This window comes from Pyrus communis, chromosome 7, assembly GCF_041283825.1.
Source record: "Pyrus communis isolate YQ-2024b chromosome 7, ASM4128382v1, whole genome shotgun sequence".
NCBI lineage: Eukaryota > Viridiplantae > Streptophyta > Magnoliopsida > Rosales > Rosaceae > Pyrus > Pyrus communis.
The window spans coordinates 22,142,130-22,158,953 of record NC_142571.1 but is presented as its reverse complement, the minus strand read 5'-3'; the positions used below and the strand labels follow the sequence as shown (position 1 = coordinate 22,158,953).

At 37.3% G+C, this 16,824-nt stretch overlaps 2 protein-coding genes across 4 annotated transcripts; both read left to right on the top strand.

Annotated features, from left to right (window-relative positions):
• Positions 1-1,473: 1,473 nt before the first annotated feature.
• On the top strand, positions 1,474-4,813 carry SVR1 (pseudouridine synthase family protein). Of its 3 annotated transcripts, none has more exons than XM_088696552.1 (10): positions 1,474-1,994; positions 2,294-2,373; positions 2,508-2,608; positions 2,717-2,783; positions 2,930-3,023; positions 3,115-3,163; positions 3,320-3,470; positions 3,660-3,716; positions 3,954-4,009; positions 4,315-4,813. In XM_088696552.1, the coding sequence occupies exons 1-10, from the start codon at positions 1,526-1,528 to the stop codon at positions 4,373-4,375; spliced, it is 1,185 nt and encodes a 394-aa protein (XP_088552678.1). In that variant the 5' UTR covers positions 1,474-1,525; the 3' UTR covers positions 4,376-4,813. The 3 variants fall into 3 exon arrangements, with proteins under 3 accessions (XP_088552678.1, XP_088552679.1, XP_068330215.2); XM_068474114.2 differs by having other exon boundaries at positions 1,475-1,988; XM_088696553.1 differs by lacking the exon at positions 4,315-4,813 and having other exon boundaries at positions 3,954-4,013.
• Positions 4,814-8,719: 3,906 nt separating this feature from the next.
• On the top strand, positions 8,720-16,697 carry LOC137735561 (kinesin-like protein KIN-UC). Its single transcript, XM_068474985.2, has 22 exons — positions 8,720-9,236; positions 9,359-9,459; positions 9,564-9,686; positions 9,829-10,005; positions 10,540-10,761; positions 10,865-11,027; positions 11,118-11,267; positions 11,596-11,684; positions 11,771-11,983; positions 12,130-12,264; positions 12,418-12,552; positions 12,920-13,099; positions 13,353-13,529; positions 13,873-13,992; positions 14,172-14,300; positions 14,372-14,510; positions 14,632-14,724; positions 15,013-15,138; positions 15,589-15,714; positions 15,894-16,037; positions 16,118-16,246; positions 16,436-16,697. The coding sequence occupies exons 1-22, from the start codon at positions 8,954-8,956 to the stop codon at positions 16,582-16,584; spliced, it is 3,303 nt and encodes a 1,100-aa protein (XP_068331086.2). The 5' UTR covers positions 8,720-8,953; the 3' UTR covers positions 16,585-16,697.
• Positions 16,698-16,824: the final 127 nt, after the last annotated feature.

Below are 16,824 nucleotides of genomic sequence, written 5' to 3'. Positions count from 1 at the left end.
TAGCACAATGTACTAGACCAAATATAGTTTTCAATCAACTTGTTAGCAAGGTGTAACTCTGCTCCAACAATTCGTCACTAGAAGGGAGTCAAAGATGTTTTACGATACCTTCATAGGACAACAGACATGGGTATTTTCCACTCAAAGAAATCCACAAATGACCAGATCCTTGTTGGATATGCAGATGTTGGTTTTCTCTCTGATCTGCGTAAAATCTGCTCACAAACTCGAATGTGTTCACTAATGGAGATACAGCAATCTCATGGCGCTCAACAAAGCAAACAATAGTTGCTACATCTTCCAATCACTCAGAAATACTTGTTTTACATGAAGCAAGTCATGAATGTTCTTGGTTAAGATTAATGATCCATCATATATGGAATTCATGTGGTCTACCTTCAAGGACAGGCGCTCCAACTGTGATTCATGAAGATAATGTAGCCTATGTTGCCTAAATGAAGGAAGGATTCATCAAGAGCAATAAAACTAAACACATATCTCCAAAGTTTTTCAATGCACATGAGCTTCAGAAGGCTAAAGTTATTGAAGTTAGATAAATCCGTTCCAATGAAAATTTGGTAGACCTATTCACCAAATCTCTACCAAAGTGCACATTTCAGAAGCTAGTACATGGTATAGGTTTACGTCAACTTACAACTTAGTTAAACTTGAAGAATGTGGAATCAGTGAGAGATACATATTAGGGGAAGCATCCATGATACATGCATGTTCTACTATTTTTCCTTCGACTAGGATTTTTCCTATCAAGGTTTTAACGAGGCAACATTAGCATACTTAACGCTATATCAACAATTCAAGCAAAGTTGTACTCTTTTTCCTTTGCTACGGTTTTTTCCCACTGGGTTTTTATGAGGAAGGTTTTAACGCGGCAACTAATGTTGATAAATGGGCATCCAAGGGAGAGTGCTATAAAATTATGAGAATGAATGCTCACAGTAGTGTATTTGTTATTATGTGAAGATTTCAAAAAAGGCCAAAGTAGTTTGTTATTATGTGAAGATTTCAAAAAGGCAACAGTAATGTGATTGTTATTATGTAAAGTTTTCAAAATGAGCAATTATTTCACTTTTTTGGTTTGTTACGGATGTGGCTCTATATAAAGAGCACTCCGTGTGTGATTACAAGACACAACAAAGAAACGAAGTAAACAACAATAATATCAGTATCCTTCCCTTCCTCTTTTTCCTGCAATCTTTGTGTTATAGTTACAAAATCAAACAGTATGATATCTAGCACCCGCTTTTCTCCTGTCCCTTGTAAAGCTTATTTCTCTAACTGTTCTATTTATAACAATTCTAAATACTAGAATAAAAAAAATAAAAATCTCTCTCTCTCTTGTGCTTGGGTCGAGCCCACCCGATTAGTTTTCTTCTTTTATTTTTGGACTGAGCCCAATAACTTGACCAAAGATAGCCCAATTATAATTCGTTTCAAAAATAAATAAAAAACAAAAAATATATCCACTGCGCAAAAATCCTCAACCAAAAAAACCCGGCAACCAAAAATGGCGTCGGTGGCAGGAGTAGCAGCAGCGCTAGCTTCTCTCTCCTCCTCCCTCCTTTCCAAACCCTCCCTCTCTCTCATCCCCATCCGCACACTCCCCCGCCTCACCTGCTCCCTCGCCACTTCCTCCTCTTCTCAGGAGTTCAACATCACATTCGCGCCACCGAAGCCCAAGCCCAAACCCGACTCCGCCGAGCTCGACCCGGATGCCCTCGCCGGGCAGCTCATCATCCCCTGGATCGTCCGCGGCGAGGACGGCAACCTCAAGCTCCAGTCGCACCCTCCAGCGCGTTTCCTCCAGGCCATCGAGACCAAGAGTAAGAGTGCCAAGAAGAAGAAGGAGGGCGCCGAGAAGCGTGTGCCCACGGCCGAGCCCAAGTACTCGAAAGCCGCCCGGAGGTTCTACAACGAGAATTTCAGAGACGCCGAGCAGCGGCTCAGCAAGGTTCTCGCTGCCGCCGGAGGTAACTGTATGGAATCCCTCGTCTCTGAAATGGATAAGAAGAATGGCATTGTTGAAATTCAAATTGGAACCGAACCCATTTCCGCAATTTCATTTATTTTCAGTGTTAATGGGATTTTCTGTGCCTAGGTATCATTAAAAGAAAAACACTTCAAGCTCAATATTTAGAAAAAAAAAACACCTGCTTTATAAGGGCGAAAGGCTTTCATAACTAAGAATTAATTAGAGCATGACAAGTGGATAGACGATACTTTCGTTTCTCCAGTTTAGTGTTTTTCTAATTTACTATTCATTTTTGGGAATTAGTGGCATCGAGGAGGAGCAGTGAGCAGCTTATCTTTGATGGGAAGGTCACTGTGAATGGTTCTGTATGCAATACTCCTCAAGTATGTTTCATTTTCTGTATATATTTTCGTCATTTGATAGCTCCCCGATTTCATGTGTTGGGTTGTATTTGGTTTTTCTTTTAGCAGCATGATTATACTTTGGTGTAAAATCAGTGTTCTTTTTGTTTGTGTAGACTAAAGTTGATCCTGGAAGGGATATTATATATGTCAACGGAAATCGGATTCCGAAGAGAATGCCTCCAAAGGTTTATCTTGCCCTTAACAAGCCAAAAGGGTAATGCCACCGCTACTGGCTTCTTGCATCTCTTATTTTTTTTCTTCTGTTGTTGTGGTTTATTGCAAAGTTTCGATTTTGGGGTTTAATGCATTTATACGATGATAGGTACATTTGCGCATCTGGGGAGAATAAATCTGTGTTGGGTCTATTCGAAGATTATTTGAAGACTTGGGTATGCTAAGGCTTACAACCTCATGCATATTGCACTTTTATATGGGCAACCACGGATTCAGGATAATTATTAGCATTTAATAGTATATACTGGTAGCATATTCATGCATTCAATTCGTCAAGTAATGGACTTGTTTGCATTTTCAGGATAAGAGAAACTCAGGAGTACCCAGACCACGACTATTTACTGTTGGCCGTCTTGATGTTGCCACAACTGGGTTGATCATTGTGACCAATGATGGTATATTCTAAAACCATATATGCAGAGTATCTGCATAAAGACCTATTTAGAACCGATTCATTTGACATCATATCCAATGCTATGTTTTCAGGAGATTTTGCTCAGAAGATATCACATCCGTCTTCGAACTTGTCAAAGGAGTAAGAATGTCCATATTTTCTGTTCTCTTTTACTATTTGAGGACTATCATGTTTAACTTTCAATAAAGAAAGATCATATGGAATGAAAATTTGTGTGAAATCTTTTCTTTTAATTCATATATCTATTAACCTGCAACTTTTACACTGTAATTGCAGATACATTGCAGCAATAGAAGGTGTAGTTAGTAAGCGGCACCTGTTAGCCATCAGTGAGGGAACAAGCATCGACGGTGTCCATTGCACCCCAGATTCTGTGGAATTACTGCCACAACAACCAGATATGCCAAGACCCCGTTTGCGTATTGTGGTACTGATTCTTTGTTCATGTCCTTCTCTCTTTTATCATGATTTAGGGCATCCGCATAGCCTTCTGAGTTAGGAGCTTCACAGAGCATTAAACTGAATAACAGTAAAGTTGTGGCTAGCTGAAGCATGAAATGACAAGCGTACAAAAATGGTCACACAAATTTCATTTTGTTGATCTGTATTTGTGCAGGTTCATGAAGGGAGGAACCATGAAGTACGAGAACTTGTTAAAAATGCTGGACTTGAGGTTAGATTTGTTTATTGACGGGAGTGTTTTCCGCATCCCCAATGTGGGCATTATTCATGATAAAAACTCAACATATGGTGGCCTATTGACCTTTCAGTCTCTGTCCAGATTCTGGAAATTTTTAATTTACTGGAAAAATGGGCTTAAATCTTTAATTCAATACCAGTTCACATTTGCATTGTTCTTTGTTGAAATTTCTGTTCTGCTTATGCTGGCTACTTATGTCTCTTGTTCCAGATACATTCACTAAAGCGTGTACGTATAGGTGGCTTCAGACTTCCATCAGATCTTGGGTAATTGCCCTTCAGATCACCCTGCTATCACTTTACGAATGCTCTCTCTTCTCTCTTTTTCTTACATACAAACACATTCTTTTGATTTTCTACCCTCGGATCAAACTTTTACTCAAGTTCTTTATGTTCACCGGTTGACTGAAATGAGCACTTGCGTGAAATTATCCACGTCAAAATTATGTGTTGGAATTATGTTATTTTGGTTGGTCTATCTTAACTTAAGATATTATGTCCGTCCGTCATTATGTACCTAGTTAGCAGGCTAATCCGTTGGATCTCCTTGCTAATTGTTTCCTTATTTTCAGGCTTGGAAAGCACATGGACTTAAAACAAGGCGATCTTGGCGCCTTGGGTTGGAAAAGTTAGGAAGGTTGCTGTGACTTCTGGCATTAGCATTCCCTCGGTTTTACCATAAGCTAATACAGTCATCAAAGTGCTGTTAAAAACTCCACCAACATCTTGCCAAGTCGAGCTGCTGAATTGCATCCCCTACCCCATTGTTTCAGGCAGTATTTGGATGTTCTAGTTGGGAATGCCTCGGCTGATGATGGAATACAAGTATACAACTATACAAGCCATGGTTAATGCCAGTCGAGCTCAAGTGTAACAATTTCTGTGCCGCATAGCGTAATTCAGACGTCGCACGCGATTAACGAAAACCTCTAAACCAAAACCGGGTCTTATTAAGATCCTATGGTTGTTTTGTTTCCCGTATTCTTAATGACCAAGGTGCAAGCATAGATTTGGTCTTGGGGAAGCTGGTGCTGTTTTGGCCATTTCTAATTTGCAAGAAATATTCAAACATTTCCAGGTTGGATGAGTGGTACATTTGCCGGCCAAAACAACACATCCAAACAAATTAGCCAACCTGCCAACACTTCATCTCCTCACTCTCACATATCCAACTCATTTCACTTAAAATACAACTCCAATTTACTCTTATCATCTGCCATCTGGGAGATGAGTGTTATTAATCCTTTAATCATGTTCTAATCAGGATTACGTGCGTCGAACTAATCACTACCTCGTAATGTCTAACGAGCACTACATTCCCGATTGATTCAAATGATTCCGACATAAATGTAAAAATAATGGAGGACCTTTCACTAACGCGGGATAATTCTTATGACATATTTCGTGATTTGAGTAGCAGGTCGATTGATGCTGTACAGCCAGTCGACCGGCAACTCACATCCCGCAACCATAACAAAATTTGTTCCATGAGGATAAGATTTGGGATCCAGCATGCATTTTCTTGTATTAAGTAATTATTACATGTATCTATTGGTTTGCATTGGATTGAAGACTTGAAGTGGTCAGCTATAACTTCTTGACTTAAATATTAAGGGAGGGAGGGAGGGTGACATGTCGGGACGGCACGGCCATTGTCGCATTTGCCAAAATCTCAGAATATTACAGACAGAAACTATAATACTATATTTTCTGATCCAAGTTTGATTTGACCCACTAAAACAGAATGAATAAAAACGAAAGGGCATTTTTTTTTTTTTTAAATTTAATTTTTTAATTTTTTTTAAGAATGATTAAAGAACATGATTAACGAATTTTAGATAAAATGGCGATTGCCACATTTAATGGTTAAAAACAAGTATGTACTTTCTACATTAACGTAACAAAAACTCGATAACGAGAGGTTCAGAGTTTGATACTTTGTAAGTAGTGAATCTGTTTGGTCGTGGGTCAGAGTGCAAAATTCTCAACTAGCCTCCACCGGGCCCGAAAGAGTTGGATAACCGTGGTTCGTCACATGTTGTCCCCCTTCTATAAAAAAAAAAAAGACTTGTATAACAATTACTTTTCACTTCTTTGTTTTTTCTATCACGCTTTTGTTAATCTAGTGATTTTAATATAGGAAAACTAATGAAAATAGCTTGAAAACTTTGATTTTTAACGAAAATGACAAAAAGATGTTGTAAGTGAATGATACCATGATTGACTTTTTAGAGTAAAAATGTGATTTTTTGTTAAAATGAACAGTGCCGGGTGTTTTTCGTTAAAATTCTCTATTATCCCTCATTTAGCCTTTAGCACTCACGCACACTTTAGATTGAATAAATCAAACAAAACCAACGAATAAAATTAAAAAAAATATGTTTATTTAAGCAAGAAATGAAGAATCACCACCACATGATTGTGTTTTCTTACTGCAAATGTCGAAAACACCACATGTAACTTTGTTAAGGGGGGTTTCTTTTGTTTTTTTGGGCAATTGCCTCCGAAAAGGGGTGTTGTGGATATGAGAGGGCCTACATAGCAGACATAGATTCACCGAGACGATCGTACTACTCGTTTGCTTATGAACGAGAAGGACGTTGCTTCCTCATGTTTTCCTATAATTTAATATAATAAAACACTTTTTTGCTTGTAGTTATCTTCTCCGACTTTTAGTCCCGAAAAATTCTAATATACTCCCGTGTATAGACTACATTGAAACATATTAGAAAATTCAAGGAGTCTCAAGGTTGTATACGAACATTGACCAGAGTTCATCTTTATTTTTAAATTTTTGTGGTTTGGTACAAGGGTATTTGGGATGTTTGGGCTCAACGAGACAATGGTTTGTATATATTCGTTATTAGGGCCTGCGTTCATGAGAATGAAATTTGAGATCTCTACTTTACGGACTTGTAAAGATGAATAGTACTCAACAATAATGTTAGTGCAAGATTAATTTCCCTGTAATCATGGGCGAAGCTACATGGGGACAAGGAAGGGCGGCCGCGCCCTTTGGTCTTTGGGAATCGTCATTGAGAGTGAGGATTTCGCCCCGCTGGTCCTTTGAACTGCTGCAGAAGTTTGCTATGCTACTTCGTTGCTTCTGTGTTTTACGCTTTGCTATTTCTTTTGCGTTTTATTTTTAAAAGTCGTTTTCATCCTGGGATAAAAAAAACATAAAACAACGTCGTTAAGGAGTGCTACAGTAAGGCTGTCATTATTAAAGATTTTATTAAGTTGTTTGATAATATGAAGGAATTGGTTGTACAGAGAAGTTTCAAGTCCTATGAGACTCTATTTAAAGCCATTATGCACCACGACCAATACATGATGGTCAAGAGGTATTTAATGCAATGTTGAGTGAGGGAACATAATTTAACCATCCCTCTTTTAAATGCCACACTTAAGAGCTATTGTAAAAAGAATCGATGGGAAGATATATTGTATCTCTTCCATAACATGCTATGTCTGAGTCAAGAGGCAATGATGCAAAGCTCGATAATTTCACCATTCCCATTGCTCAAAAGGTGTGTATGAGGTTAAGGCACTCGCATATGAGGAAATAATACATGTGTTACTAAGAAACATGATAAGGTTGCATAGAATATGTTTGTGGGTCATGCTTGGTTAACTGTATTCCAAATGTGAAGAAATAGGTGAGGCTGTGAAAATGTTTGATGAGTTTTCGTAATGGATTAGCAATAATATGATTCAAACTCGTATTTGGCGAGAAGTGAATATAAGATATTTCACTTACAAATGAAGAATAATATTACTAAATTATAATACTAAGTGGCGTTAAAATGTAATTAAGAAAAGTAACTTTTTCTAAAGTAAGCATTAGTAATTGTGCGTTCATAAAAAGATTTTGATCATGTGGTCAACGATGGGATTGGTCGAGCTTCATACAGTTTCCAGCACTGTACAACTTTCCTGGGACCACATATATTTTCTTGTGATGACATGACAACATATACTTTTTGATAATTCATACACTGACAACATTGACAAGCCTAATTCACAAGTTATAAAAGGCAGTAATAATAGAGGCAGATTGTTTGCTTTTATGTGATCGGATAAAATAAGAAAGGATATGAAGGACATTCAAACAGGAAAGTAGACAATCTACCTTCAGTAATAATTCACAATATAGAAAATCTGAATTGATGGGTGAAAAAGTGTGTCTGAAATTCACAAATAGGAGAATCTACATTCGCATTTATATAAAGGAAAACTAATGAAAATGATTTAAAAACTTTGAGTTTTAATGATAAGGATAAAATAAAAGATACAGTGAATAGTACCAGGATTGACTTTTTAATGTAAAAATATGATTTTTCGTTAAAATTAACAGTACCGTAGACTTTTCGTTAAAACTCCTTTTATATAAAGCATTCTACATATAAAAAACATTTTAAATTTTCTAACTGTTAAAATTTTAATTTTAGTGCTTTTAATTAGAAATTTAACTTAAAAAGTTTGAAATATAAAAAAATCTCATGTAGTGGATAACTCTTAACATTTAGCCATAAGGTTATGTTTCTTTTTAATCGATGTCAAACACTTTAGGTTACGTACGGATTGGTTGGAATGCATCAAAGTGATTGGTAGTATAAATTATAAGTTGGATGAATTGGAGATTCATTACAATTCATGTGAAAATGAAATAAAATTCGTTTTAAGCTTACTTTGCTGGTCGCAACATCAAAGGGAGTGCAGAAAATTGTCTTGAAAGACAAAATGAGTTGTTTCAAATATGATTTAAGAGTCAAACAAACTTCAATGCTTTTAAAAGACGGTTTTATTCTTGAACATGATTAAGAATAGATAGAAATCTTGATTTCAACTTTGATGAAAAACGTAACCACGAGAGATTATTAAGCATATTTTTTTCCCCACATTACACAATATGGAAGAAACAAAATACTAAATTGATAATAATAATAATTAAAAAATAATAATAATGGAACGAATAAATAAAAAAAATAAAATTAAAGAGAGGAAAGAAAAAAAACGGCCGACTCTTGTCTGCTCAAACGTAACCCACAACGCGGGAACCAGTTTGCAAATCGCTCTCATTTATTATTCCTTCTTTCTCTTCCCCCATCGTGCCGGCCTCTCTCTCTCTCTCTCTCTCTCCTCACAACAATAAAGCTACAGAATCTCCCTCTGCCATTCTCTCAGTTTCCTCTGACAATTCCAAAATCAATGGCCGCTGCTTCTTCTTCTTCTTCTTCCTCTTCCGTACGATCTTCGTCGTCGTCGACGGCATCTGCGGCTGCAGGGCATACTAATGGCAGTGGCAGTACTAGTGGAAGGTCTGAGAGGCAAACAACGTCGTCGGCACAAGTCCCTCCTACTCACTCCACTAGACAAACGACGTCGTCCTCGCAAGCCAACAGCCACCGCTCGCGGCCCTCTTCTTCCAGTTCACGGCGCTCCGTCACTCCCAATTCGAGAACTCCTCACTCTAACCCCGAATATCAACAAGGTCTCTCTCTCCCACATTTAACTTTAAATTTTGGAAATTTAACTTCAAAGAATTCATTTTTTTTAATTTCAAATCAAACTTCAAGTTTTTAATTTTTATTTTTTGGGATTAATTTACAACAGAGGCCGGAAGAGTGAGGGTCGCTGTCAGGCTTAGACCGAGAAATCTGGAGGATCGCATTTCGGATTCTGATTTCGCAGACGGTGTTGAGCTGCAGCCTGAGGTGTGATTTTACAGTTGAAATTTCCAAGCTTTTTTATTAATCTTAAACCTGATTAATTAATTATAATGAAATTATAATTCTCGTTTATTTTCTCTGATATGTAGCTGAAGCGGCTGAAGTTGAGAAAGAACAATTGGAGTTCAGAGTCTTACAGATTTGATGAAGTTTTTACCGAAACCGCCTCACAAAATCGGGTTTATCAAGTGGTGGCAAAACCTGTAGTTGAGGTATCTTGTTTGTTTATCAGTATTTCTTTGGCATTGACGGGTTGCATTTGATGGCGTCGTGATGCTCAATGTGGGTTTTGATTGCAATTGTGGTTCTTGAATTGGTTGATTGTGTAATGTCGAGTTTGATGTACTTTTGCAGAGTGTGTTGAGTGGATATAATGGGACAGTTATGGCCTATGGCCAAACCGGTACTGGGAAAACTTACACACTTGGCAGTCTGGGTAGAGATGATGCGTCTGAGCGTGGCATTATGGTTAGAGCCTTGGAGGACATACTGTCTACCTCTTCTGATAGTGTGGAAGTTTCCTACTTGCAGGTGGGTGTCTGTGTTTGTGTTTCATTGTTGTTTTGATTTGAAGTTCTTGTTCAAGCGTTCCATGATCCACCATGGTCGGGGTCCTGTATCACTGTTCTGAGTGAAATATAAGTGAATTGCTACAGAGTCCATTGTAGGCATGATTTTGTTCACTGCGCTGTAGGAACTTAATAGCAACGTTTCATTTCATGATTTGAACGCTACACTGCTAAGGAATGAAAATCTTTTGGAGTTCGTTAGGAATACCTGGAGATGTGCTTCGTAAAATTTGAACAAGGGTTTAGGAGATGTCCAGCGTAAGTTCTGAACTTCCACCCTCTCTTTCGGAACTCTGTTCTTCTTTCTATTAGAGGAATAGAAGGATGACAAGGAAAGGGAATAAAGTGGTTTTCAGTCAAACCTTTTCTTATTTAACATTGTTACCAAATTCTAAAGATTGCTTGTCATCTGTTCGCATATCTGTTGAGGTAGAGCGGCAAGTTACTACCATGCTGGATGATTGCTCATCTATTAATTAATGTTTTTTTGCTCCAGTTGTACATGGAATCTATTCAAGATTTGCTTGCACCAGAAAAGATTAATATTCCTATTCACGAGGACCCCAAGACTGGTGAGGTGTCACTTCCTGGTGCTTCGGTAGTAAGAATTAAAGACCTTGATCACTTTTTACAACTGCTACAAATTGGTGAGGCAAATCGTCATGCGGCTAACACGAAGCTGAATACAGAATCTTCACGCAGTCATGCGATTCTTATGGTGGGTCTGTTGTATGATTTTGGATTTTTCAATTCATGTTTGTTTCCAAATTTTAGATATTGGTTCTTTGAATAACGATGATCTGAATCTTTTATGCTTATAGGTTTTTGTTCGTAGATCTGTGCAAGAAAATGGTACGGATGAGATCGCTTCTCAAGAAAAAGCCTCTATAGCTGATTTATCTGTTAGGCATGGCGCACCTATAGTTCGAAAAAGCAAGTTGCTGATTGTCGATCTTGCAGGATCTGAAAGAATAGATAAATCTGGTTTGTCAATGATACTGTACACCTGAAGTAGTACTTAATCTTTTGTTTCCATCACTTGTTATTCCTGACATTACTTTTCTCATGTCGCAGGCAGTGAGGGTCACTTGCTCGAGGAGGCGAAATTTATAAATCTTTCACTTACTTCCCTTGGAAAATGTATAAATGCATTGGCGGAAAACAGTCCACATATCCCTATCAGAGATTCTAAGCTTACAAGGTTGCTTCGTGATTCATTTGGAGGTTGTCCCAGTATATTTTCTTTCTGCTCTGTATCTTGATATTGCACAGATTTTATTGGATTGCTCTTCCTACATCTGTAATGCTATTTGCTATGTATTTGGGCCATAGCCAATGCTCTATATCTTGAATGCATTTTGTGTCGAGTGTGACAACAGTAATTTGATATATTGTTCATATTTTTTATCCTATTTATACACATATGTATGTAAAGAATGAAAAATATGAAAAGGCCTAATGCATACATATGAATACCTGCTTTCATTTATTTCTGCTGCATTTCTTTTCCTAATTTTTCTAAAAGGAAATTCGATGTATTTCTATGAAACAGGCTCTGCGAGGACCTCACTGATAGTAACGATTGGGCCATCAGCACGACACTATGCAGAGACAACTAGCACAATAATGTTTGGACAAAGGGTGAGCTATTTCTTTTCCTAATTTCTCATTTATTATATTGGTAATTTAAAATCTTTCATACAAACCACCTGTTATTTATTTTGCAGGCAATGAGAATAGTAAACATGGTAAAACTTAAAGAAGAATTTGATTATGAGAGTCTATGTCGGAAGCTTGAGAATCAAGTAGACCATCTTACTGCACAATTTGAAAGGCAACAAAAGTTGTTGGACAGTAACAAATTGGAATTGGAAGGACAGCTGAAAGAGTGTCAAGATTCTTTTGCTGAGGCCAAGACCAATCTAAGCACAAGGTCTCAGGTAGTTGTCTCGCCTAGAAGCCATTTGTAATTTGGTTGATGAAATGCTGATCATAATATTATGAGGGTTGTATTCAACTCACATACAGCCTATTTTTATGAGTGGTATACTACGCTTTTTCCTTCTAATCTTCTGCATGTATGCAGTTATTGGAGAAAGAAAATGCTCGTTTGGAGCTGGATCTGAAAGATCTTTTAGATGAGCTGAACCGTCAAAAAGAACAAAGTGATCTGATGCATGATAAGGTTGCACAGCTTGAAGCGAGTTTAGAACATAGAGAGGTACTTCTTTTTTGAAGACTCGGTGAAAGAATGTTGCCTTTTTATTTTCATTTCATTTTGATGAATTTTCATCTAGTCATCTTCTTGTATTGCCTATTGTTATGAGGGTTGGTCTGTCATTCCCTTCACCTAATACTTCTTTTTTAAATGCAGTTTCTGGAGAAGGAAAATGCTCGTTTGGATTTGGATCTGAAAGATCTTTCAGATAAACTGAACCATGAGAAAGAACACAGTAACCTGATGCGTGATAAAGTTGCAAAACTTGAAGCAAGTTTAGAACATGGCAAGGTATTTCCTTTTTTGAGATCCAGCGCACCAGCATTGATACTGTAACGGCTGTATTGCCACAGCTCCATTGCCTTGCAATTTTGTTTCATTTTAATGACTATTCGTCTAGTTGGTTCCTGGTCAATCTGGCTGAGGCTATACAGGTTATTAATGTTGGTATCACCATTCTTGTGGCTTGTGCATCGACTTAGAATTTTAGAATAACAGTACACCAAAATGTAGGCTAGTAAATCAGTTATATGGCAGGAGTTATACGCGTGCACACACACACACACTCAAACATATGTAAACACATTACTGTTCTCATAATCAAATATTTTGTCCTTTATGAGCATGGCATTTACAGTGTTGTTTTGCCTGTTAGTAGCAACACCAGCTTGAAAGTTCCATGTATCAGAAAATATTAGCTGATACCACTCAGATGTATGAAGAGAAAATAGCAAAGTTGATTAAGGAGCTAGATGATGAGCGTGCTCGTGCTGAAAGCATAGAGAAACAGTTAGATGAAACAATGAAGCTTCTGACTGACGGCCAAAAGGCTATTCAGGTAAGCTCATTATGCATTTAAAACAGGACCTTCTTTTGTCATCTTTAATTCTAACAGTTATCTGTAATACCCTTGTCATGCTTTTTGTATTTAAATATTATCTCTTCTTCCTAATCATGGCCACCTCTTTATTTGAAAATTTTAAACTTCAACCTTTTATTTATAGTCTTTTCTTTTCAGTTAATGGAAGCTAATATTTTAGTACAAGTTATAGCAACGTGAGTACCAACCGTAATCCTTCTTCATTTTGTAGCAACATCAGACGAAAAATTCTGCATATCAATCAGCACTTGCAGACACTACTCAGATGTATGAGAAAAAAATAGCTGAGTTAATGGACCAATTGGAAAATGAGCATGCCCGTTTTGAAGACCTAGAAGAGCAGTTGGATGTGGAGAAGAAACAATGTAACCGTCAAAACTCAATGCAGGTTAAATTTATTCCTAAAACTTACTAAATCAGCTCATTGTGATGTTTCATGGGCGTGGAAGAGTCCAGTGTTCTTCTATTATCATGTATCTGTGATATTCTTTGTCTATTTTTTTCTTTTAACATTTATATAGGCAAAAAGAAAAATTGATCCCTAAGTTCTTCGTAGTAATATATCACTTCATTTTGAGCTGGGAAAAGTTTCTATGCAGCTACTATCTGCCTTTATTCCTCCTGTTGTGATAATTAATAATTCTCTAAATGTGGTGAAACGATTGTTCTTATTCAAGGCTCCTTTGCACATATTTTTCATACAGTAAGTTGTATTTTGTTTTAAAATCCAGGGGAAGAAAGAGATTGATGAACTTAGAGTGCAGTTAGAAGAAATGAATCAGCTACATGAACAAACTCTAAACAAATATTGGTCCTTGAAATCAGAATATACTGATCTCTCAGAAGAGAAGGTACGTTGACATATAAAATGCAACAAGTATGGTTCAATATTCTATTCGCACAAAATGTAGACTAATATATTTACGGTTGTGGTCGTGCAATTGCTCCTACAGTTGCCATGAGTTTAGTAGTCTGTTAAGTGTGATTTACTAAATAGTTTGCGATATTTTATATCATTGGGACTATTAAGGCAAGACTCAAGGAAGAACTTCAGGATGCGAAGCAAAGACTTTTAATTGAAGAGAAGCAGAGGAAGTCTGTAGAGAATGAGCTAATCAAATTAAAGAAGGCTGCACTGGAGAAAGAAGATGAGTTTGAGGTGAGTTGCTTATGCATTTAAAAAAATTTCAGTTCAACAAATACAATGTCTTACAGTGGAAAATTCTCCAGGACAAGAAGTCGTATATGAAGGAAAATATACATAAAGGGTCTTCTGCGTTTGGGAATCCAATGGGATTACACAATTCGAATCCATCAAGGGATTCAATTTCTGGTCAGAGGGCCACCATTGCAAAAATATGCGAAGAAGGCAAGATTTATTATATATTAATATATTAAGGCCTCATAAAGTTTTGAGAACTATCTATCTTTCCCTTTTCTAATTCCACTTAATGATATATCTCGGCTGACAATTTACTTCATAAATTCAGTTGGGCTTCAAAAGATCTTACAACTGCTGACATCCGAAGATATAGATGTTCAAACCCATGCTGTGAAGGTGGTTGCCAACCTTGCAGCTGAAGGTATGCACTTTCCTGTATTGTCTATTTATATCAGTGGATAAATGCATACTTTTCATCCCCGTTCCAAGGAGGTGATACTACTACTGTGCTAAAGATGGACGTGATATTAGTAATTACATTGACATCAGAAAATCAGTCTACTGAAAAAAAAAATTTATTTTAAAACTGATGTATGCCACTTCGATTTTCACATAAAGTGATATTCTATGGCATATGTTGTGTATACAATTAGAATGAGGATTTAGTTGTGTATGCAATTGTACCAATTAAGATTTTCTTTTATTTCAGATGCTAATCAGGCAAAGATTGTTGAGGAAGGTGGTTTAGATGCTTTGCTTGCGCTGTTGAGATCTTCGCAGAATACAACTATCCTTAGAGTTGCTTCTGGGGCCATTGCCAATTTGGCAATGAATGGTAATTCTGATTCCATTTTCATCTTTCCTGTGCATTTTAGTTAGTAAGGATACAATCCTTCACTGCCTTCCGTTGGTCATCTTTTTCACATATAGACCTTGCTTTAAAAACCTTGTTTAGAATACGTTGGTTGTGGTAAATGCAAACCAATCTGATTATTAAGCACATACCATCAAAGATGCTGATTTTATGAACATGTAACCACATATATTTTTGACAACCACAAAACTTAAATGTATTTCCTGTTATCTTGGGTCTAAGGGTCTTTTAGTAAGTCGGTGAAAATGACTCCCAAGTTCTGGGGAAAGCAAGACCCTAGGCAGTAAAAGGATCAGGGTGGGGGTGGAGAAAGAACTTGGTAGTTTCATGTTGAATATTTGATCATTCTCTTAATTTTATGTACTTATCCCCTCTTCTTTCGATTTTTGTCTCTCTTTTAACTCTTCTCAGAGGTAAATCAAGGCCTAATTATGAGCAGAGGTGGAGCTCAACTACTCGCAGAGACAGCAAGCAACACAAATGATCCACAAACTCTTAGAATGGTTGCTGGCGCACTTGCTAATTTATGTGGAAATGGTAAGCACTAGATAGTTTAGAGTTCTTTTGTTTGAGTTTTAGGTTCATTCCTTTGCTGCATAGATTGTGTACTCAACGTGTCAACATATCCCAATATATTTTACGTCTAAACGGATGGAGCCGCATCTTGTTGAAGGTTATTAGCATGAGAGATCATGCATAGTTTTTGTTAATTACAGAAAGAATACATACAATGCTGAAGGAAGATGGAGGAATTAAGGCACTCTTGGGAATGGCAAAGTCGGGGAGTAGTGAAGTCATTGCACAGGTTGCTAGAGGACTGGCCAACTTTGCAAAATGTGAATCACGCGGAACTATTCAAGGTTGGTCGAAGCAGTCCTTTTTGTGGCTGTGTACATGTATCATGCTGCATTGTATTCAATATTAAGCTCTACATTTGCAGGACATAGAAAAGGCCGTTCACTTTTGATGGACGATGGCGTCCTTACCTGGTTGATCATTAACTCCAACACCATGTCAACTTCAACCCAACGCCACATCGAGCTTGCTCTCTGCCATTTAGCGCAAAACGGTAAGCTCTGTCTGGGTTGGCCATTTTTGACTGAGAATTTTACATGTTTCACGTTAATCGGACAACTAATAGCGAATCAAGTTTTTGAGAGTATTATGATATGCTTTAGTCATTAGTCATGCATAGATTTTGTGGAAACTTAGATGCTTAGGATGACTTGGACAGTAATTTTATCTGTTGTTGGTGCAGAGGACAATGCAAGGGATTTCATGTCCAGTGGAGGGCTGCAAGAGATTATTCGAATATCGGCTGAATCTAGTCGGGACGATATCCGAAACTTAGCGAAGAAGGCGTTGAGAGTGAATCCAAAATTTTACAATCAGATGCATGGTGAATAGTGAAATGTACAAAATCTCATTGTTTTGTAGCTTCTGTTTGAGTTGTAACTTTCATTAACTGAATCGCGAATGAAGTATCCTACTTTTGCGTAATATATGCATGTGTCGAGAAATCACAAGGGGCAATTGTTATCATAGCTAGCCACATAGCATCTCGGAGACATTGCTCGACATATTAAAACCCGAATCTGAGGTCTTGTGTTCAATTCACCCTCGAATATCGCTTGTATAAAAAGAATA

Coding starts and splice junctions, on each gene's coding strand:
- LOC137735561 (XM_068474985.2), top strand. CDS start 8,954: ATGGCCGCTGCTTCTTCTTCTTCTTCTTCCTCTTCCGTACGATCTTCG. Junction 13,100..13,352: donor ACGGCCAAAAGGCTATTCAG/GTAAGCTCATTA, acceptor TTCATTTTGTAG/CAACATCAGACGAAAAATTC. Junction 13,993..14,171: donor CTGATCTCTCAGAAGAGAAG/GTACGTTGACAT, acceptor GGGACTATTAAG/GCAAGACTCAAGGAAGAACT.
- SVR1 (XM_088696552.1), top strand. CDS start 1,526: ATGGCGTCGGTGGCAGGAGTAGCAGCAGCGCTAGCTTCTCTCTCCTCC. Junction 2,609..2,716: donor GCCCTTAACAAGCCAAAAGG/GTAATGCCACCG, acceptor ATACGATGATAG/GTACATTTGCGCATCTGGGG. Junction 3,024..3,114: donor GATCATTGTGACCAATGATG/GTATATTCTAAA, acceptor CTATGTTTTCAG/GAGATTTTGCTCAGAAGATA.